Source organism: Guyanagaster necrorhizus, assembly GCF_019112545.1.
Source record: "Guyanagaster necrorhizus MCA 3950 unplaced genomic scaffold BT62scaffold_3, whole genome shotgun sequence".
In the NCBI taxonomy this organism is placed as follows: Eukaryota; Fungi; Basidiomycota; class Agaricomycetes; order Agaricales; family Physalacriaceae; genus Guyanagaster; species Guyanagaster necrorhizus.
The window spans coordinates 386,928-406,701 of record NW_025064882.1 but is presented as its reverse complement, the minus strand read 5'-3'; the positions used below and the strand labels follow the sequence as shown (position 1 = coordinate 406,701).

General features: G+C 48.4%; 8 protein-coding genes across 8 annotated transcripts; 4 read left to right on the top strand and 4 right to left on the bottom strand.

Moving 5' to 3' along the window:
* Positions 1-1,762: 1,762 nt before the first annotated feature.
* Positions 1,763-3,163, bottom strand: BT62DRAFT_977938 (RNA-binding domain-containing protein; the record flags this gene model as incomplete). The annotated part of the gene is made up of 5 exons (XM_043189311.1): positions 1,763-1,988; positions 2,040-2,481; positions 2,533-2,674; positions 2,727-2,791; positions 2,851-3,163. 5 exons carry the CDS (start codon positions 3,161-3,163, stop codon positions 1,763-1,765), a joined length of 1,188 nt encoding a protein of 395 aa, XP_043044487.1.
* BT62DRAFT_941615 (protoheme IX farnesyltransferase) lies at positions 2,906-4,640 on the top strand. Its single transcript, XM_043187797.1, has one exon. It carries the CDS (start codon positions 3,284-3,286, stop codon positions 4,508-4,510), a length of 1,227 nt encoding a protein of 408 aa, XP_043044486.1. The 5' UTR covers positions 2,906-3,283; the 3' UTR covers positions 4,511-4,640.
* BT62DRAFT_926642 (uncharacterized protein) lies at positions 4,082-5,443 on the bottom strand. The gene is made up of 2 exons (XM_043185086.1): positions 4,546-5,443; positions 4,082-4,493 (listed from the first exon to the last, which is right to left on the bottom strand). Exon 1 carries the CDS (start codon positions 5,376-5,378, stop codon positions 4,551-4,553), a length of 828 nt encoding a protein of 275 aa, XP_043044485.1. The 5' UTR covers positions 5,379-5,443; the 3' UTR covers positions 4,082-4,493; positions 4,546-4,550.
* Positions 5,444-6,076: 633 nt separating this feature from the next.
* On the top strand, positions 6,077-8,111 carry BT62DRAFT_882622 (glycoside hydrolase family 79 protein; the record flags this gene model as incomplete). Its single annotated transcript, XM_043182713.1, has 9 exons — positions 6,077-6,379; positions 6,436-6,544; positions 6,600-6,810; positions 6,869-7,042; positions 7,094-7,271; positions 7,332-7,396; positions 7,449-7,509; positions 7,561-7,898; positions 7,955-8,111. The coding sequence occupies 9 exons, from the start codon at positions 6,077-6,079 to the stop codon at positions 8,109-8,111; spliced, it is 1,596 nt and encodes a 531-aa protein (XP_043044484.1).
* A 271-nt stretch (positions 8,112-8,382) lies between these two features.
* On the bottom strand, positions 8,383-9,371 carry BT62DRAFT_389539 (uncharacterized protein). The gene is made up of 4 exons (XM_043180754.1): positions 9,241-9,371; positions 9,083-9,168; positions 8,902-9,020; positions 8,383-8,853 (listed from the first exon to the last, which is right to left on the bottom strand). Exons 1-4 carry the CDS (start codon positions 9,338-9,340, stop codon positions 8,724-8,726), a joined length of 435 nt encoding a protein of 144 aa, XP_043044483.1. The 5' UTR covers positions 9,341-9,371; the 3' UTR covers positions 8,383-8,723.
* Positions 9,372-12,242: 2,871 nt separating this feature from the next.
* Positions 12,243-13,216, top strand: BT62DRAFT_926641 (uncharacterized protein). Its single transcript, XM_043185085.1, has 4 exons — positions 12,243-12,359; positions 12,413-12,733; positions 12,785-12,842; positions 12,891-13,216. Exons 1-4 carry the CDS (start codon positions 12,357-12,359, stop codon positions 12,932-12,934), a joined length of 426 nt encoding a protein of 141 aa, XP_043044482.1. The 5' UTR covers positions 12,243-12,356; the 3' UTR covers positions 12,935-13,216.
* A 148-nt stretch (positions 13,217-13,364) lies between these two features.
* BT62DRAFT_926640 (bifunctional acetylglutamate kinase/N-acetyl-gamma-glutamyl-phosphate reductase) lies at positions 13,365-16,644 on the top strand. Its single transcript, XM_043185084.1, has 8 exons — positions 13,365-13,441; positions 13,493-13,678; positions 13,726-14,011; positions 14,058-14,449; positions 14,510-15,677; positions 15,762-16,318; positions 16,368-16,415; positions 16,474-16,644. The coding sequence occupies exons 2-8, from the start codon at positions 13,535-13,537 to the stop codon at positions 16,525-16,527; spliced, it is 2,649 nt and encodes an 882-aa protein (XP_043044481.1). The 5' UTR covers positions 13,365-13,441; positions 13,493-13,534; the 3' UTR covers positions 16,528-16,644.
* Positions 16,591-18,435, bottom strand: BT62DRAFT_960538 (uncharacterized protein). The gene is made up of 4 exons (XM_043188561.1): positions 18,213-18,435; positions 18,080-18,158; positions 17,222-18,030; positions 16,591-17,172 (listed from the first exon to the last, which is right to left on the bottom strand). Exons 1-4 carry the CDS (start codon positions 18,403-18,405, stop codon positions 16,733-16,735), a joined length of 1,521 nt encoding a protein of 506 aa, XP_043044480.1. The 5' UTR covers positions 18,406-18,435; the 3' UTR covers positions 16,591-16,732.
* Between the last annotated feature and the right edge of the window lie 1,339 nt (positions 18,436-19,774).

The window sequence follows — 19,774 nt, the reverse complement described above, 5'->3', positions numbered from 1 at the left end:
AAGGGTTGGGGGGGGGGTCTAGTTTGTGCAAAGTAGAAACCGTCGGTGTGGTGGCGGTGTGCGAGTTTCCGTAAATTTCGTCTGGACTGGCTTAATGTTTTTGCCAAGAAATGGACAAAAAGAGACCGTATAAGTTAACGGCGCTAAAAGATCATGAAAAAGATCATATCTAGCAGGAAAGTGGGATCTGATCCGTGGACCATCGCACGCGGAACGTGCTCAGACCTCAGTGTTCAGGGTAGACCGAATCCGATGGATCTAGATGCGGTGCTTATCTCAGTTCCCACCTGACTTGGAGCTGAACTTCAGGAACACGAACTTGAATCTTGTATACGTTTGAGACATGTTCTCAGGTCACGAATAGACCGGTGCACGCTCAATAAAAATTTCGGAGACACTACGCACAAGGATGTCAACTAGGAAGCCGAATGGTCGAGCAAATGCTGGTCTGCAGGGGCTTCAACGGGTCGAGGCGGCCTTGGGCGGGCGGATGAACGGACGTTGCTAAGAAAAATCGCATCAGAATCATCCCTGAATGTAGCAAGTTACCTGTTTGGGTCCTTCGAATCTTGATCGGCTGGGTAACGTCTTGTTCAGTCCCCATTGCTGGTCCTTGCCTGCTGCCTTGCGCTGACATATCTGAGTCAAGTACAAATGCATGTTCACAATTTGTTATCAAGTAGGTTTGATTAGAACGTTTACCGACAGATCCCTGAGAGCGTTCTCTACACAAGACGAAATCCGTCATGAAATGCCACCGAGCCTGGCTGTCCATCCTGCACAGGGCAGTTGTGCACTCACCCTGATAGCGGCAAAAGGCGAGAAACCGTAATGTAGGCGCCTACGCATGACCACGTGAAATCAAATCAGATGGATCATCGTAACTGCGTGCGAGCCCGAGAAATGGCAGGCGAGACGACCGACCAAAAAAATAAGATTTGGAAGCCAGCAGATCTACCGCAAAAACTTTTATAAATCTCCGTGGGAAACGGTGAACAAGACGTACACCGAACGTACGATTCTCGCGCAGTCACATTGGGGACGATGCTAACCTTGATGATGGCGGCACCGACAACATCATGACCACGGTCCCTCAAATTTCTTTGCGAATGAAACAGACAAAGAAAGCATGGCCGAAGAAATAGATGAGGCCGAGTCGGTTTTCATTTGAGAGCATTGATAAACGCGCAGACAGCCGAAATTCAAATCATTCGACATTCCCCTAAAGTGCCAGGACAATCGGGTCTCCGTAGACTATGTATGTCGCATCGGCTCCGACAGCAAGGAAAAAGTCTGACGTCGAGTTGTAAATCAAGACTGTCGAAAAGTAACCAGGTCCAGATTTTGAAATCGCCTCCCGCGAAGCTATATTTTCTGAATATACGGTCATTAATCGGTTGCGGAAATATCCGGTTTACAATTGGCCCATTGATAATAAGCGTCATCCTCGCAAAAGCCCGAACGCGGCTATGCCATTGTCAATATGTCGCGACGACGTCTTGTGCTTGAAACTTGGTTAGAGTCACCAGATTTTCGGCACAAAGGGACATGCACAATCAAATTCGTTACCATATGCATACTTGCCTGACACTCATATACATGCCCGCCGCGACGTGTAGATACTTACGCAGAATAAAATAGAAAAAAAAGAGATAAAAATGAACAACACCAACCGCAAAATCCTACCCAAGGGTAGACGGTTACCTTGACAGAAAAGATGCCGAACGGGATAACCAGAGATACCTCGACAGATGACCATAGATTAGTACCGTGGTCTTTTGGAATCCCTATCGTCGTAACCACCCGGTCCATCGCCACGCTTGAGGTCGTTGCGATACCCACCGCCACCTCCATACCCACCACCTGGGGGTCCATACCCACCGCCGGGAGGGCCGCCATACCCACCGCCGGAAGGAGGTCCATACCCATTCGACTGGTCATTGAAGCCCCCCCCACCTTGGTAACCAAGACCAGCCCCTCGGCCGCCCCTGGAAAAGGTGAGTGTCAAAACATAGGACTAAAAAATGAAAGAAAGTTACCTGAACCCGCCTCCGCCAGCACCGAAATCCCGACCTCTTTGGCCGTCGCCACCGCCTCGGAACCCTCCATCGCCGCCACGAAAGCCGCCACGATCACCGCCAAAGCCTCCTCCACGGTCACCGCCGAAGCCTCCTCCACGATCACCACCAAAACCCCCTCCACGGTCCCCACCATAGCCTCCGGGACGTCCACCACCGAAGCCGCCACGACCACGGAAACCTCCACCACGATCACCAAAGCCTCGACCCCCACCACCAAAGCCTCCGCGGAAACCACCGCGTGAAGGAGGTGGAGCAACTGGTGCTTCCACACGTTTAGGTCGGCCACCGAGACCACCTCCCAACCGGCGAGGTTTCCAACCACGAACAGTTCGACCACGCTCCACATCAACAAGGATTCGCTTGCCCATGATATGGAGACCATCGGACTCTTTATAGGCAGCTGGTAACAAATATTGGCAACTTTCAGGCCATATATTTTATGGATGCATACCTTTCATATCTCGTTCTCGCTCGTATACAACGAAAGCATAGCCTCGACTCCGGCCTTTTTTGTCCCGAACAATACGTACCCTTTCGATGGTACCGTAGCCTTCGAATTCTCTGCGCAAGTCGTTTTCGTTAGCGCTCTTGTGCTGGAAAAAAATCAGAAGCTGTTTGCGAATTGCACTGGTAATAAAAACTTACTAGACGGGAAATAAATAACGTTTTGTATGGGTCACCAACTGCTTCCGGATCATCAGATGGCTTATCTGCATGGAAAGGGTATCAAGTGAGCACTGTCAGATAAAAGGAAGCGCAGAATACTTACAAACATCCTTGGCGATTTTGAACTCCTCCGTTTTCCGGTTTCTCCGTTCTTCCCGTCTTATTTGCCGCTTAATTTCTTCTGCATACGTGAACACAGGCTCCTCTCCCTCCTCCATCGTTTCCTCATCCTTAGTCCCCGCTATCAGCTTCTCCGTGTTCGTCTCCTTCAGTTGTTCAAGGATTGCAGCGACACCGGAGACATTCTTGCTTTTGACACGGTTAATGTCCTTGTCGAGGGGTCTTGCATATGGTAGCGGCGGTCGAGGGGCGAATAACTTTAGTAGATTTGGTGGAAGTAGATGCGTACCAGGCATTTTGGTGGATAGCAGGCCGGCAACGTCGACGATGAGTGCGAACCCTGGCCGTTTCAATCTCCGCCCCAAAATATTAGGTAATATTCTGCTTTAGGCAGGAAATTTCTGGATTTTCCCACAATGTGGCTTGCAGTTTGTACTGGTACTAGACACGCCTCCACCGTCGCAAATGCCGCCTTTTCTTCGTATTTCTTTCACAATGGCCAATGGCTTGCATCCAAATCTACGCCGCTTAGCCATCCGCCGCTACTGAGGCTCAATCAACCATTGCCACCGCGAGTGCCGACTTCAGCGTTCAAAAAGGTTGAAATATCCTCTCTGTCCCAATTACTTGGGATATATACGCAGCTGTCGAAGCCGCATCTCAGCATACTCGTATGTTTGACCGCGATGGGCGGCGTCGCGCTTTCTCCACTTCCTACAACGATCCCGACATTGCTATCAACGGCGGTTGGGACTGCATTGTGCGCCTCGTCGGCTAATGCATTCAATATGTTGCAGGAGGTCCCTTTTGATGCGCAGATGGCCCGGACGCGGTCACGCCCCTTAGTGCGAAAGGCGATCAGCCCTCTTCACGCGACTATGTTCGCAGTAGCTACAGGTGTAGCTGGTCCGGCACTGTTGTGGACGATGGTGAATCCAACGACAGCCATCTTGGGTCTGAGCAATATAGTGTTGTACGCCGGCATCTACACCTGGATGAAACGGAAGAGTGTCTGGAATACGTGGGTTGGTGCCATCGTTGGGGCAATACCACCCGCTATGGGCTGGACAGCTTGTGGTGGACAGCTGTTCCCTCCGATATCCTCTTCCTTTCCCATCTTTCTTCCCGAATTTCTATCCTCCAGTCCGGTGGATATATCAGTACTCGACAGTCCACTTGCTCCCTTCGTCCTCCCAATGCTTCTCTTCAGTTGGCAATTTCCGCATTTCAATTCGCTGTCATATTTTGTCCGAGGTTCATACGCACAGGCATGCTACCGAATGCTATCTGTACTCGACCCTCAAAAGAATGCTCTCGTTGCCTTGCGCCACGCCATACTTCTAACCCTTATATGCTCAATCGCCGTTCCTCTCTCCGGTCTTACAACATGGACCTTTACGTTGACGTCGCTGCCCCTAAACCTCGTATGTGTACAAGCTGCATGGAAGTGGTGGGAAAAACAGGGTGGAGAGAAGCAAGCAAGAATTGTTTTCCGACACAGTCTGTGGTACTTGCCGCTGATATTGGGTCTGATGATGATACACAAGCGAGGTGTAGATTGGTTGCAGTGGATAGGTGTGCGCGAGAAAAAGGAAGAGGAAGTAGATACAAAATTGTCGCTGAACACTGTCAATGCAAGGTGATGAAGAATGTAACATTATCTGTATTTGAGACGTACAGCAGTCATGAATGTGCTTTGATTTTGGATGCCCTAGCTGCCGCTCGTTCTTTTTTCAGTGCGTCAAGTCTGCTCTTCATCAAAATTACCTTCATGTCGGCTTCTTCCTGCGCCTGTTCTTCATCCAGCAGTCTATCCATGATTAACTCGCGTTCGTCCTGCTCTTTCTGTTTGCGACGCTGTTCTTCATCCATAGGTGTAGGGTCAGCTACCTCGGCCTCTGTCTCCTTTGCCGGGAAGCCTTCGGGGGTCTCCGACACCATGACTGGCTCCGCGAACACAGTAGCATTCTCGTAGGTCTCGCGGTACTCGGGCGCGTTGATGACATCGCGCTGGAACCGTTCCCATTCCTCGTCAAGACCTGATGGAGGGTTCTGAGGTGCTGCAGCTGGCGGTTTCTCTGGCTGATCCCCGTCATCAGAAGCGTCTTCGTACGCTGTAGGTGCAGGCGCAAGGGAGGGATCCGAAAAGAAATCAGCAGGAAATCCTTGCGGTGCAGTACTGGGCTTCGACTTCTTGGCGGCTGGCTCGTCTGCCACATCCATGTCCTCATCGGCAGACTTGCGCTTGCCCAAAGAAAGCTTGTTCTTCTCCTCCTCTTCCTTCAATCTCAACTCCTCCTCCTCCTCCTTCTTCCTCTCCTCCTCCTTTAGCCGAGCTACAGTTGTTCGGTGAGATTTGCTACCCAAATGACCTTCCCAAGCGGTAGCATGCTTAACAATAGTGCCACAGGCAGAGCATCGGAGCTGCCCAGAAGAAGAGTACGACGCTAGAGGATGAGAGATATGCACTTCCTGACGCTTGGCCTTCAACAGCGCCCGAACGTCTGCCATGGTACTGAACGAGGAGGAGCCTGACTGTCCCAAAATGGCACTGTTCCTTTTTAAGACCGACGACCCGACTAGAGTGACTGGAAAAAATGTGTCTATTGGACCGTAAATCAACCTTCTATCCTTGCAGAAAACGGCCGGCTGACGAGCACGCATCTGCTGCAACACCAGAAGAATTTACTGACGTGTAGCTTGTCACTCCACACATAACAGAATTCAATAACGACTCTTCATTTCGTCCCCCATTTCTTCCTCGTGGATCGGCACAAAATCTATTCCGGGGTAGACAGGAAACATTGCAACGTGAGGGCCTCAAGCAAATGTGGATTCTAGTCAAAGGTGTGAATCCGAGTTTCGTAGGAATTATTTACCTCGCTAAGATTCTTAGCTTTCAAAAGGCTTGGATGCGTTGAGCCCAACGTCCCGGCCCGGTTTGTGTACGCCGCGCTCAGCTGACTTGCACTGCCATGCAATCCTTGACCGCACTGCAGCGAATCTCGTCCTTTATGGAAGCTCGCCGCCGCTCCTTGCGCCAATTCCTTCGATTCTAGCACCCCCTTTACTGACGTGATCTTCGCGAGGTCCCGACTATGCGCTCTTCTTTATCCAAGCTATACCATTATGGCTTTCTCTATGGGATCACAGGACTATGTATCCTTGTATATATCTCCTACCTGAGGGACTGGCATAACCACCAGAGCATGCCTTATTTCTTTCATCAACCTTTGTTTCTCTGCTTTTCTTCCCTGCTGGTCTCTGCAGCGTCCGCAGCCGTAGAGGTGTCCTTACCTCTCGCAGCACCGTCAAACGCTTCGACACTCTCTCCTAATCTTCTGTCATTTTCTATCGAACAGGATCGATGGACGGACTGGTCTGGCACGACTTCAAGGAATCAGTTTCTTTACAACGCCTTGGATAATCTGAAAACTCTTACTGGGGCACCACCTAACATCCGAATTGGAGCTGACAGCGAAGATCATACTAATTTCAATCCTAACGTTGAGGTGAAATTTTCCACTAGACATTTTGTGAATTTATCCTTATGCCCTAAGACTGCCAGTTTTCAGAAACGATATTTCCCGCCATCTCTACGACAGTTCCTTATCCTGAAGCCACAGATATCACCGTCGGTGATGGTTTCTATCAAGCCGCCAGCTTTCTTCCGTCTGGTGCGGCTTCAGACTTGCCCATATGCTAGACCGTGTTGATCATATATTCACTTAGGAACACATGTAACGTGGGGTGTCAATTTCGGACAGAAGAACCTTACTGCCGCATTTCTCGAGGCCCATTCCATCGCGAAAGCGTTTTCGTCCTCCGCTATGAAAGATGCTGGAGTTACTCTTGACTTTGTGGAGATTGGTAATGAGGCCGACTTGTATGTCAACAATGGTGCACGTCCGTCTAACTGGACACCCGTTAATTATACGCAAGAGTAAACGTCTCTTATGTTTCGCATGCTTTTTTACTTTCATAACAATCGCTTGCCATAGGTGGATTGTGTTCGCTAGTAATGTTTCTAAGGCTGTAGGAATTTCGTCGACATCCCACACAAAATTTCTCGTTGGTGGTTTTGCTGGTTCGTCTCACTCAACCACCGGCTTTTCACCCCAGGCTATCTATGCCGCTGGGATACTCGACTCTGAACCGGGCGCCTTTATTACGAGGTAGGGTTTTATCCCCTTGAAACTAATCGTCGCGTTACATATGATATCAAGCTTTTCGGAGCATCGATATTCAGGTTCCTTCTGCGAAGGTAGTGGCGGTCTTCTACAGGACCTGATGACGAAGGCTACCATCCGTGGCAATCTTTCGATCTTCACCCCAGACATTGCAGCGACACACAACCAAGGCCTGGATTATGTTCTTGGGGAAACCAACAGCTATTCTTGTCATGTACGTTTGGGCACTTCTGTCTTCACCCGTATGCCTATTGATTTTATTGTGGTAACAAAGGGCGCACCGGGCGTTAGCAACACTGCTGGGGCTGCGCTATGGACATTGGATTATGCTTTATATGCGTAAGTGTATCCTGTCTGTCTAAGATACTTGAGCGATCAGGTTTGTCCGTAGGCCGCAGTTGGGAATATCCCATGTCTTTTTCCATGAAGGCGTAGGGTACAAATACAACTTGGTATTAAGGACTATTTTGACCTGTTGATAGATACTTACATCTCTCTGTTAGATTCAGCCTGCTGAATTGACCAGATCCATCCTCAACGGATCTGCGCTCGCAGAGCCTGCAGCTCCTCATGTTCAGCCTCAGTATTATGCCGCAATCATAATCGGAGAGGCCATAGGTAACTCTGGCCAGACTCAGGCAGTGGAGTTGTCAATAGACAATTCTCGTATCTCCGGTTATGCTTTTTACGAAGACGGTATTCTGGTTCGTGCCGTCCTCATAAATTCTCAAGCATACCTGAAAGCGCAAACTACCCCTCGTTCGAGTATTCATCTCGACCTCGGTTTTTCGGGTAATGGGCAGCTCCCGACGACTACACTGGTCAAGAGGCTAGCTATTGGGTGAGTTAACGGTACTAGCCTGGAACTGATTCATCATTTTCTGACCAATGATTTAGTTATGCCGACGACGATTCGGGGCTAACTTGGGGAGGTCAAACATATGAGACAAGCGATGCACGAGTACAAGGGAAACTGGAGATTGAAACCATTGAGCTCGCATCCGGATTGGATATCGCTGAAACAGAAGTAGTCCTCCTTTCCTTCGAATTTTAAGGTTGTCTGGGGACGCCACATGGGTGTCAAACTCTTTTGTTTTGTTCCCAATCCCAGTGTCCCGGGGATACATTTGTACCTTATCTGTGATATCCATTAGGATACTGTTCAAGGATATTTAAACAAGAGCAAGCCAGCGAAGAACACATGGATCTTCCTTCGTCCACGAAGTCGAAGTAATCACTAGTGATCTATGGTCAGACGAATGGGACATTGCGAACCTCGGCACGCGTACAGAAAATCTAACATGTACTATGACGGAGCTGACGTAGCAGCCTTTGGTGTCGAGCTGCGCCATTCATGATGTTCTGGAAGAAGAATCCGGTGCCAGACGAAGTCTTCGACTGGACCTGGAGAATCTCCATCATACGCGCGTCACAGAACTGAATCGGCAATTTCACCTTCCTTACCCTCGTGCGTCTTGTCTATCGTCTGACTATACAATATGTTAGTAGGTACATACCAAAGTCTGACTCATTATGCTTATTGCATGGAGTTCATCTTTAGTTCGCATTGCTCTGTTTCTAGTCTGCTTCCGAATATAATTAGATCTTTATTATTCATTGGGTACAGAATCTATGTAATTGATTCTTCTGCCCATCCAACTCTCGGTTATAGCTCCCTGCACATATCAAGGACTCGGCATCGACTTGTCAACTTGGTTACATATTCTTCGTTTTTGACCCTGATTTTATTGATCGCTTCCATGAATGGCTCTGGGTCCCCTGGCCAATTCGCCGTGCTATGTGACATTAACAAAGAAGCTCCGATTGTGAATGGGAAGACGTACCTTTCCTGGAGGAGGGTGATTCCGTCATTGAACTGCTGCTCACCCTCAGCAGGGTCATCAGGTGATTTCTTCGCTAACAGCGTGTATGCACGACGTGCCAGTTCCGCTATCTTTTTCCACTTCGCTCGTTATCAAACATCATCAACATATAGATAATCTCCTGCCTGACATGAAAACTGACTAGTTCTATACCTGTACAGGCATTGGCTCGTGCCTTTAAGATGCACACATACTGATGCATCAGTACGGACATAATATAAACTGTGACTATGCAGAACAAAAGTTAGAAATCATACTATCTGGTACGAAAATAGAGAAAAATGAAGGGTGGAGACGTACGCCAGGCGATGATCCGTCTCGGAAAATCCTTATCATCCTTCTTGATGAAGGATCCACAAAAAAGCATTTCTTTCTTCGCCGGATCAATAACTATAAACATTGGCCTTCTTGAAGAACGCCAAAAACTATGGTATGGGGTAGACCGGCATCCTCGTTCGCCTCGGCAAGCGCTGTTATGATGCAAATCAGTCAGGAAAACAGCAATAAAATAATGAGCTTCTTACCGACAAGTCCCCTGGACAATTGGGACGAGTATTTTGACTTTAGTTTACCTTCACCTCTTACATCGTAAAGGCTCGTTTTATATTCCGCCAAAAATGCGCGTATCCATAATCATGGCCTTTGGAAAATTAGTTCGGTTGAAGGGTGAATGAAAAGTACATACATTACATACATTTACTTCAACCGCGTCTCCTGAGCGGAGCCCAGTTGATCCTTTTATCGGTGTCTTCGGCTTGCACACTAGTCTTCCGCTGAAGAGTGTAGTGCAAGGCATTGATCTCTTTGCCGATATGTCCAAAATGGAATGTTGCCTCCTGGACTCGTTCGAACATCTTTCGGTAGAACATCTGAGACGGACGAATAAGCCTAATAGTCTTTGCTTTCTTGGGAAAAGTGATGTCACACCGTAAGTGGCAGAAGTCTTCGTATTCAAGTGGGGAAAAAGGATGGGAGCTTGTCTTTATCTTCGAGTTCAGGCTTCGTCTTTGTGGATCTGACGGTGCTATAGGCTTGACTGTAAAAGGATGTGTGCTGTCGCCAGAGATGATTTGGGAACCTGTATACTCTACTTGAGTTCACCAAGGGCGATATGATACGCATGAAATGAAGCGCCGCAACTCTTTGAAAATTGGGATGAATTGACCCTAGATGATTAAAGAACTTCATTTTAGAGGGCGAGCATATCAGAGATGTGAGCATGAAGAGCCAGCAGGGACTGTAGCAAATGGACAGGTTGGTGTTGTGAATGCAACAGAAAAGTTCGGCGTGCTTCCAACTCAGCGCACACAGGAAACACGGAGAGTGGCCCCCAAAAAGTGGCACTATGACTATCCTTGCCTACTAATCCTTCAGGAACCACAGGAAAGATCTGGCGAATTAGTTGAAGAAGTCTCTCCGGAGACATAAAACATTGCCCAGTAACGTCGAGAACATTTTTGAGAATATATTCATCTTAGATGGTATGCCTCAATGATTGCACTTTGTCTGGCATTTCTGAAAAGCAAAAGTCAGTTGTGTCGATGCCACCATGGACCGAAGACTTGACATACTTCAGCCTATCAACATCAGTTGAAATATCTTCAGAGTAGATTTATATGTGTTTGGACACTGCGAGCCAGACAAAGTATATAGATCTTATCAAATACCTATGGATTGGATGGTAAATGCAGTCTGCATAGAGTAAAGAATATACTCACATATACGCTATATAAAGGACACAGTCAGCCCAGTCTTTAATAGAGATTCCCAGCTGGGGGTTACAGGAATATGAATCTTCAAGGGATCGGAGCGGTGTAACATCAGCCTGGCAATTGTTGCACATTCGACAGCATGACGATGGCATTTCAGCATATGGCATATGTATGTAATATCTGCCTCTTTCTGTAGATCCCAGCACAAGAATGTGATCTCAACTAAATGGGGAAGAAACTTTGGATTGGCTTGTGAATGAAGAGTTTCGAGGTATGGAAGATGGCGTAGTAGCACGACTGACGTGTTATTGTGGTAGTCAAAATCATCCAAGGTCCTGGTATAGTGGCCCATATTTGCCATAATAGTGTGGTGAGAATCATTTATGGCTGTTGGGATTTTGCTGGAAAGTTCTAGAAAGGGCAATCCAGCATCATGCCGAGAGTTGACGAATAAGCCTGAGAGAAAGAGAAAGCTGTAGTAAATTCTAGATATAAGCCTGGAGAGTATAAATACAAGCTCTGTAGGAGCTGTAGAATAAGAAGTTCATTCTTTCTGGCCTTACCAGCCTGGAGTCTACCCTGTGCAACACCCAGGATTTCCAACAATGGCGAGCGTATTTAATTGACGTTGTTAGTAGCATTCTGCAGAGACCCACTACCAGGGTAGTGGGAATTCCCACCAACTAAGTGTAATGTCTTGAATTCCTCACAACCTATATCCATCATAAGGCTGCGCTCTGCCTCGCTTGAATATCTCAATAATGCAGCTGCAGCCCCTCTTTGTTCGTTCTCGTTTTCCCAGACATCTCTGTACCCGTACCCAGTTGGAAGATGAACTTTCCGACCTAAAAAGGGGCTAAAGACACTCTGGCAACTGGTCGACCACCCCAAGGCCGTAAACCTTCTACGAGCTGTGGAAATTTACCGCAATGAGAACCATCCTGAAAGCAGCGATGAAGATAGGTGGGCTGAGGTAACCCATAGTCTCAAAATGCCTCAGAACTATGACAACCCAAATTAACTTATCTATGATCTCACCGACTTCAGCCCACCGCAGTTGTATCTTCCACCATCGTTTCATGCAGAAACATATAAAACTGGATGGAAATACATGGAGCCGTCGTATTGGCCTGAAATAACGAAAAGCCCCATATCTGTCGTTCCAAGGGAGCAAGTACTCTTCCATGTAACTGTCTCATTGTTTCGGGCAATATTTATCTATCTGACGCCTCCGTTACTTGCTAGGGACTTGCTCTCGTCTCTTCGCTGTTTCATAATCACATCACGATCGAGAGCAACGAGCCCATTCCCATAGCCTATAGAATGCCCGACCGCCTGCTATTATGAGAACCCGTTTCATATCAGGTATGTGGTGCTTTTGGCTCTTACTTCCCCTCGATAGCAAAACCAACAATTGCTGGCTCAGCCTTCACGATGATCTTGATCAGATGGCAGCGAAAGCCGCGTTAAATTCTCATCGGGAGCAAGATTTGGAGGAGAAGCAATGGAAGGATGGGAGGAGGGATAAAAGATATCGGTATTGTGGTTAGGAAACCTATAGTCCTGGTCCTTGCACCCTTGTTCCGTACGCGTCCACCTAGCACCCAATCAGCGTCTAGCAAATACAAACCAGCGCATGACCATGAGCAAGTGTTAGCTTTCAGGCGGGAATTGCCAAATTGAGACGATCATCTTGGATGCATCATGGTCAGTCCCATTGTATTCCTCCAAAAGTCAACAGACATACAGCTATTATCTAGGCGACACAGACAGCTCCAGCACGAACAACCTTCATATCTCAGCCCAATGGCGTCGAATCGTCACCGTCGAATAGCGCGGCGGCCCTGCCACCAGCAAGTGCCATGTCGCCCGAGCTGGAACAAACTCTCGCCTTGCTCTCATCGCATAGATCTGTACTTGGATATATGTTGTTATCTCGAGGTCATCCCACAAGCATCATACGACACTCAGGCGTGGTATTCGATGGCGATCAGGGGAGAAAATACGCTAGTGTCATCAGCAGAATAGTGGAGACGGCGCAGGTAGGACTGGAGGAAATTAGCGGTGGGGATTCTGATGTTGTGAGTACTTCCCACTCTGCTGTGAAATGAAACTTAAACTTTTCCCTTCAGGATGAGGTGCGGTTCTTGAGACTTCGAACCAAACGACATGAAATTATGATCTCGCCAGGTCAGCCTTACCTCCGTTTCCTAACAGACTTTGCTGAATGCCCTTTAGATGACAGATATCTTCTGGCTGTCCTACACGATCCCGCAAGCTGAGCCTATATGAACGATTTGTATCAATAATCTGTACATCTACGGGACTCTTGCATATACCACCATATTTCCTGGAAAAAGCCATTCTAATTTGCAGCGCTCATGGTGGTGTTGTATATCGTAAGTTCCATGAAATCAACACCTAGACTGGCATCGCTGTTGGATGTGGCAGTGAGTTTTGGCGCTCATTTCTTGTATTCCAGGCCCTTCAAAACGCGCCAAGGAGCGAGCCAAAGAGCGATTAGTTTCTTAGCTGCTGTAGTACTACTCTTTAGCAAGTAAATAGGGAGTATAACGCGCCGAGGGAACCTGACGCACACAACGAACGAATTTGCTTGTGCCACAATCTGGCCCGTCCGACTATCCAAATCGGGATTATCTTTGTTTATCAGATAAGATGAGAAAATTATGCAACTGGCACGGCTGTTCATTTCTCTGACTCCTACCACGTTCTGTCGAATTCTTTTATAGCATATACATAGCACTCAACAGCGAAAACAGCGCAGAAAGGTAATTCATTGCTTATATACAGCAAAGTATGGGTACTCATGCGGTTGATAGGTGCCCAGTTTTCTGCATTTGTCACTTACACCCATTTCAACAATGTTGGCGACGGCGTCGACCCTCAAATTGTCTTCTAGAGTAGCGAGACGTGCTATTGTTGTTGGTGGACAGCGCCAAGGAAGTATCCAGGCCGTGCGCAGGACGTCTGCTCGTGGCATACAGTCTGTTGCTCAGACGGATAGGGTGCGACAAACATTACATTCTTCAGAATACACCTAATCCCCACGCAGGAAACCATTACTCGACTTCTCTATTCCCTCGGCAGCAAGCGCGAGGTCGAGCGCCATCTGCGCATCTTTTCATCGTCATCGCACCCTTCACAGCCTGCCAAGTTCGCTGTCATCAAGGTTGGGGGTGCTGTACTTGATCAGCTGGATGAGTTGGCTTTGAGCCTGAGCTTTCTGTACCGTGTTGGGTTATATCCTGTCGTTATTCACGGAGGTGGACCGCAGCTCAACGAGATCATCGAGCGTTCCGGGGTTACGCCTGAATACATTGATGGAATCCGAGTCACGGGTGAGTGCCGGCTTTCAACATTTATTCCATCTCACACTATGTACAGATGCAAAAGTACTTCAAGTTGCTCGTCGTGTCTTCCTCGAGGAGAATCTCAAACTGGTCTCGGCTCTTGAAGCCCTAGGCACTCGTGCACGTCCTATCACCTCCGGTGTCTTCACGGCCGACTTCCTTGACAAGGAGAAATATGGGCTCGTAGGAAAAATCACGAAAGTCGACAAGAGGCCGATAGAGGCTTCTATCAGGGCGGGGGCGCTGCCCATCCTTACCAGTCTCGCTGAATCGGCGGACGGCCAGATCCTCAATGTGAATGCGGATATAGCTGCGGGCGAACTGGCAAAGGAAGTCGAGCCTATGAAAATTGTCTTTCTGAACGACAAGGGTGGTCTGTTCCATGGTGTTACTGGCGAGAAGCTCTCAGTGATCAACTTGGACGAGGTCTGTAATTTCTCCGTTTCCCTAGAATATATAATTAATCTATAATTAATCCTGTATTAGGAATATGAGACCTTGATGAAGGAGCCTTGGGTTAAGTACGGAATCAAGCTCAAGCTTCGTGAATTCAAGGAACTCCTTGATCATCTTCCGCGCTCAACATCCGTGGCTGTCATATCAGCATCTTCTCTTCAAAGGGAGCTCTTCACCGATGATGGTGCTGGAACTCTCATCCGTCGTGGTTACAAACTTTTCAGACATTCCTCCATAGATGGTATTGGCGCTGACAGGTTCCGTCAAGTGATTCACGACCGTGACCCCGAGGTTCTTTCAGGGGATCAAAGCGTCACCGGGGTTCTTAGCGAGCTAAAGGAAACTCCACACTCCATCTATGGCGATGAACCTCTCGATGTCGTTGCAGTTGTCTCCCACCCTGAAGGCGAAACCCCCGTCATGACCAAGCTTCTTGCTTCCCGAAATGGAATACTGAATAACGTCGTAGACAACGTTTTCAGCGCCATCAAAAAGGATCACCGAAGACTCTTCTGGACTGCTCAAGCTGACGATGAAAATCGGGCATGGCATTTCGAACGTGCGGACGGAAGCTTTACGCGAGCAGGCAAGAGTCTCTTCTGGTATGGTGTTCAGGACGTCCACGAAGTGGAGAAGATTGTGAAGGATTTCGAAGCGAAGGGTAGGATCCAGAGGTCCTACCTCCCTGTTGGTCCTTCTCAGGCTTCTCGAGTCAGCGCAGGCGTATCTCCTGCTGGTACTCGTTCATTCTCCACCTCCGCTAGACGTATACTTGTGCCCGGATCAGTTCGTGGATACGCGACTGCTGTCCCTTCTGCTCCAGTCACAACTGAGATCAAGCGTCTAGGATTGATCGGTGCTCGCGGCTTCACTGGGCAAGCACTGACCAGCCTGCTGTCGCATCATCCTTATTTGAACCTCACACATGTCTCTTCGCGTCAATTGGCCGGCCATCCCTTGGACAACTATACCAAGGCCCCCGTTACCTACACTGATCTGTCAGCTGATGATGTAGAAAAAATGGAAAAGGATGGTGAGGTGGATGCTTGGGTCATGGCACTGCCAAACGGTATTTGCAAACCATTCGTGGATGCTGTCGACCGTGGGTCCAAGGAGAGAAAGGTTGGTTCAGAAAGTGTTATCGTGGATTTGAGCGCCGATTACAGGTTTGAGGAAGGGTGGGTTTATGGACTTCCTGGTGAGGGTTCTTCTACTAGTGTATGATCATTCGAATGAATAATGAAATATCCCTTTCTTTCAACGTATTGGATTGCGGCTTTAGAACTATATGGCCGCAATGCGATCCGGTCCTCCAAGCGGATATCAAACCCAGGATGTTATGCTACATCTGTGCAGATGCTCGTTGCGCCCTTGGTTAATTACATCAAGCCTGGTGTGTGGCCGACTGTATTTGGTATTTCTGGCTATAGCGGGGCAGGGACCGTTGCTGCGACGGACTCTGATGGTCGACCAATCAGTATACCCAAAGTCGATCCCTCCTCTCTTGGGGGTGGCGTACGTCCGTACTCGTTGACAGATCACATCCATGAACGTGAAGCAGGACGACATCTGTCCAGCTTGGCGTCGTCTCCTATTAAAGTGGCTTTCATTCCCACCGTGGCGCCGTGGTTCAGCGGCATCATTTCGACGCTTTCGATTCCTCTCAAAGAGAACTTGACGGCTAAGGAGGTTGCAGATCTGTATCACAAAAAGTATGATGATGAGAGTCTGGTGAAGATCCAATCGCAAGTTCCTACTCTCCCAGACATTGAGGGCAAGCACTCTTGGACTGTTGGAGGGTTCCAAGTGCACAGTGAAGGAGATAGAGCTGTCGTAGTCGTAAGTCATAGCGTTTTTCGTCGTCGTCATTGTGTGAACATTTTGTTAGGGTGGTTTGGATAACCTTCTCAAGGGTGCGGCAACACAGTGCTTGCAGGTTCGTATCTTCGTAACAGAGCACCAACATCGTCGTTATTTGTTAACATGTTCTGTAGAATTTGAACATAGCACTCGGTTACGATGAATACGCAGGCATCTTAACCGATTAAATAACATCTGCCGGCGTATATTCGGTGGATCATTACCAAAAAAACAAAAAAGTATTGTATTGAGAGGTCATATTTCGCGTGCAACAAAGCTTTCTTGTTGTATAAAGAGTAGACGAGTTGTAAACACTTGAATCTGCATATTCTAAGGCTAGAAAATTCGGGATCATTCCCTACGGTTGGCCGTAGTGCCTCCGTTACTTGGTGACTAGACCCCTTCGTCTGCAACCGTACCCCTCCTTCTTTTCATTTTCCCAGCATCCTTGACTCTTTTCTTCCATCCCCGAGTCAGTTCTCCTTTGCTCTCTTCCCACCTTTTCCTGATATCTTCTTCCGTCGCCATTCTATGGAACCCGCCAGTAGAAGATAGAGAGGTCGTCCAATGTTTCTCTCGGGCGACATCGAAGATATTTTTCACCCTTGGTCTAGAGGCAGAGGGCTCCGACGTAGGGAAGGAAGATGACAGTGGGAAGAAGAGTGGTTTTTTGGGGTCGAGGACCAGGTGAGACAATGCTGGTATGGGAGTAGGAACTACTTCGACAGTTGGGAGCGCCTCCGGTACCGGTATTTCCGCCACTGCTGTTGGGAATGTAACTTCCTCGTCCATTTCAAAGTCAAGATTAAGGTGCCCCATGAGCGAAAAACCGCCTGACCAAAGTTGTCAGCTCTGTGGGTATTAGGAATAGAAAGAAATAACCTTCATCAGCACGAGGCGCAAACAAATCTTTTAGTTTTGTCTTGGTGGTATTCGTAGTCGTCTCGACTTCTGTCGAAGATTCTCCTGCTGGAGAAGGATTCATTGGTTTCTCCTGTGAGGTGTCTAACGGGACCACCTCATAGTCGGCCTCACCGTCGCCTTCTAGCAAGTGCTGTTCATCTACGTCAATATCGGAGGCAATGCTCTCTGCGCCGCCCCATTCTTTCGTATTGTCGCCGCCACCGAAGAGTGATTGCAACAAACCAAGCGTTTCACGTTTTTCTGCAGTCAAATCAAAGGCCATGTCAGTTTGAGACGATACTGCCGGCGTTATCTTCTGTAGAGCTGAAGAGGAGGGTACGTCCATTGAACTAGCCAAAAGAATCCCGGAATCTTCTTCAACAGATATGTCACTACGCTGTTCTTCCAGGTATTCATCTTTATCCTCAGCGTCATCTCCTTCTTGCAAAGGAACCCCGCCTCCCAAAAAGACGCCCGTCAGATGCGCTCCCTCCCATCGCCTCATATCGATAGTTCTCCTTCGAGCACGAACAAGTGGGATTTTTCGTTTCTTAGATGCCTTTCCGTCGGCGGGTGGTTTGGGAAGTGGCATTAGAGGTCTTTCGGGCCTCATACGCATAGGTCGCATGATCCTTCCGAGGGTCGTCACGGTCCATCCAGCACGCAAGTGGGCATTCTGCGGCGTCACTAACGACATATCCTCCGCTTCGACAGCGGTGTACTTGGAGCATCGCCGTTTCTTCTTGGGAGGTGGCGCATCCTGGGCTTCAGCTCGTTCCTTTTCTATCCTAAAGATATCCTTGAAGTGGATGAGAAGGGTAGGGAAAGGAAGCTCACCTTTGAGCATAATCGGGTTTTGCATCACCAATCCGAAGTTTAGCACCCTTCCAAGTGGACCCACTGAGAACATTGAGGCCTAGAGCCTCGCATATCAGCAGGGTATCTTTCCTGAGAGATAGATATAGCAAACATTTCGCTAATTGCGCCGGAGTAGCTTCCAATGTCGCGTAGCCAAATTTCCTTGGTTGGCCCACTCCATCTAAGAGCCCAAAGCCATCCAGAGCCTTTACGGTCCCAAAAGTCGACAGCCTCTTCGACAAGTCAGCTGGAGACAAAGACGGGGTCAGACCAGAGATGTGCAGCCTCTTCGTTATTGTTTCCATTCGACTTAGATGATGGCTGTTGAAAAAAAAATACGGCATCCGGTCCGTTCATCCGAATCGTCTTACGTTCAAGCCACTGTACTAGGGCATATCAGCTTTTTCTTTTCAACGTAGACATTGGTAAAGGTTTTTATTCTGACAGATGCTAGGTATTATTAGGGTCGCAGAGGTAAGTGAGCTCGTCTCGTCGGATTCCAGAATCTATCCCTGACGCGCGCTTAGCCGTTGTGTTTTTGTTGCTTTGTCGGGGGGCTGTGCCTTTTCCTTTTTCGTTTGTGCCCCCGTTTCCATACGTTCTTGTGGCCTTTTTGGCGGCGTGATGGTCTCCTGGCTCGCCGCAAAGGGGTATGGGTTACCCTCCGGTAAGGGTATGGTCACGTTTATGCCGCCGTTTGTGTCCCGTGTTAATGCTTTCGTCCTGGCTCTTCGATGGTGTGATTTGGAGTGGAGGGGTGTGGTGGTGGTCCCCGAGTGTGGGGTCTTTTGGATGCAGTTTTATGGGTGTGCGCTTTTTGCTGTGGTTTTGGTTGTAGAGTCGGGGGTGGTTGTGGTTGTTCTTCTTGTTTTCGTATGTTTTCCTTCCTCTGTATCTTTCCCGTATTCATTGCTGTTTGTCTGGTTGGTCTATTTTGGTTAGTGGTCTGACCTTTTGTAGTTCATTGCTGATAGTTTCTGCATGCCGTTTATGGAGGAATTTGTGCTTGTTTGCTCTTTGATATTGTCCGTATTGGGCGCGGTGTTGGAGGCGGCGCTTCCTTGGAGACCGTTTCTGCTTTCGTTCTTACCCTGGTGGTCCCCTTTATTGGTTGGAGTGGCAGCTTCTGTGTGCCGGGTCTGTGCTTCACCAGTCTTGTGTTCGGTGTCCCGGGGGCTCTGGGATCGGTGCTTGCCAAGAGGTGTCTCCATCGCTCTATGCTTCTTCGTGCGTGTTGTAGGCTTGTAGCCAGGAGCCTTTGGAGTCTGTGGGTTTGCAGGCGTGTATTTCAGCGCCATTTGTGTTTTGAGCACCTGGTCCAGCGTTGTTCGTGTCTTTCGTATCTTTGTCTTCTTTTTTGGTGCTGGCTCCATTCCCTCAGTTCCTGTTTCCGTCGAGGTATTCGTGCTCTGCTGGGAGCTCTTGTAACCGTCAGTCTGTATTTGGGACAACGAGAGACCAAACCTAACAGACCCAACACCAGACGACTTGCCATTCGAACACGTCACTTGGACAGAAGTTGATGAAGCCATCAGAGGAGCCAGCATGAAAACGGCACCTGGATTCAGCCAGATGAGCTACCTAGCAATAAAATGGGCATGGGATGTTGGGAGTGAGGATATACTCCTCCTAATACACCAATGCCTAGCAGTGGGATACCACCCTAAACGATGG

Bases quoted from the DNA above. Each gene is read 5' to 3' on its own strand.
- BT62DRAFT_926641 (XM_043185085.1), top strand. The intron at 12,734-12,784 runs GTGAGTACTTCC...TTTTCCCTTCAG, and splicing joins GCGGTGGGGATTCTGATGTT to GATGAGGTGCGGTTCTTGAG. The intron at 12,843-12,890 runs GTCAGCCTTACC...AATGCCCTTTAG, and splicing joins TGAAATTATGATCTCGCCAG to ATGACAGATATCTTCTGGCT.
- BT62DRAFT_926642 (XM_043185086.1), bottom strand. From the start codon at position 5,378: ATGGCAGACGTTCGGGCGCTGTTGAAGGCCAAGCGTCAGGAAGTGCAT.
- BT62DRAFT_941615 (XM_043187797.1), top strand. From the start codon at position 3,284: ATGTGGCTTGCAGTTTGTACTGGTACTAGACACGCCTCCACCGTCGCA.
- BT62DRAFT_389539 (XM_043180754.1), bottom strand. From the start codon at position 9,340: ATGTTTATAGTTATTGATCCGGCGAAGAAAGAAATGCTTTTTTGTGGA. The intron at 9,169-9,240 runs GTACGTCTCCAC...TGTTCTGCATAG, and splicing joins GAGACGGATCATCGCCTGGC to TCACAGTTTATATTATGTCC. The intron at 8,854-8,901 runs GTACGTCTTCCC...AATGTCACATAG, and splicing joins ATCACCCTCCTCCAGGAAAG to CACGGCGAATTGGCCAGGGG.
- BT62DRAFT_960538 (XM_043188561.1), bottom strand. From the start codon at position 18,405: ATGGAAACAATAACGAAGAGGCTGCACATCTCTGGTCTGACCCCGTCT. The intron at 18,031-18,079 runs GTGAGCTTCCTT...GGATATCTTTAG, and splicing joins AAACCCGATTATGCTCAAAG to GATAGAAAAGGAACGAGCTG. The intron at 17,173-17,221 runs GTTATTTCTTTC...AACTTTGGTCAG, and splicing joins TGCGCCTCGTGCTGATGAAG to GCGGTTTTTCGCTCATGGGG.
- BT62DRAFT_926640 (XM_043185084.1), top strand. From the start codon at position 13,535: ATGTTGGCGACGGCGTCGACCCTCAAATTGTCTTCTAGAGTAGCGAGA. The intron at 16,319-16,367 runs GTAAGTCATAGC...ACATTTTGTTAG, and splicing joins GAGATAGAGCTGTCGTAGTC to GGTGGTTTGGATAACCTTCT. The intron at 16,416-16,473 runs GTTCGTATCTTC...CATGTTCTGTAG, and splicing joins CGGCAACACAGTGCTTGCAG to AATTTGAACATAGCACTCGG.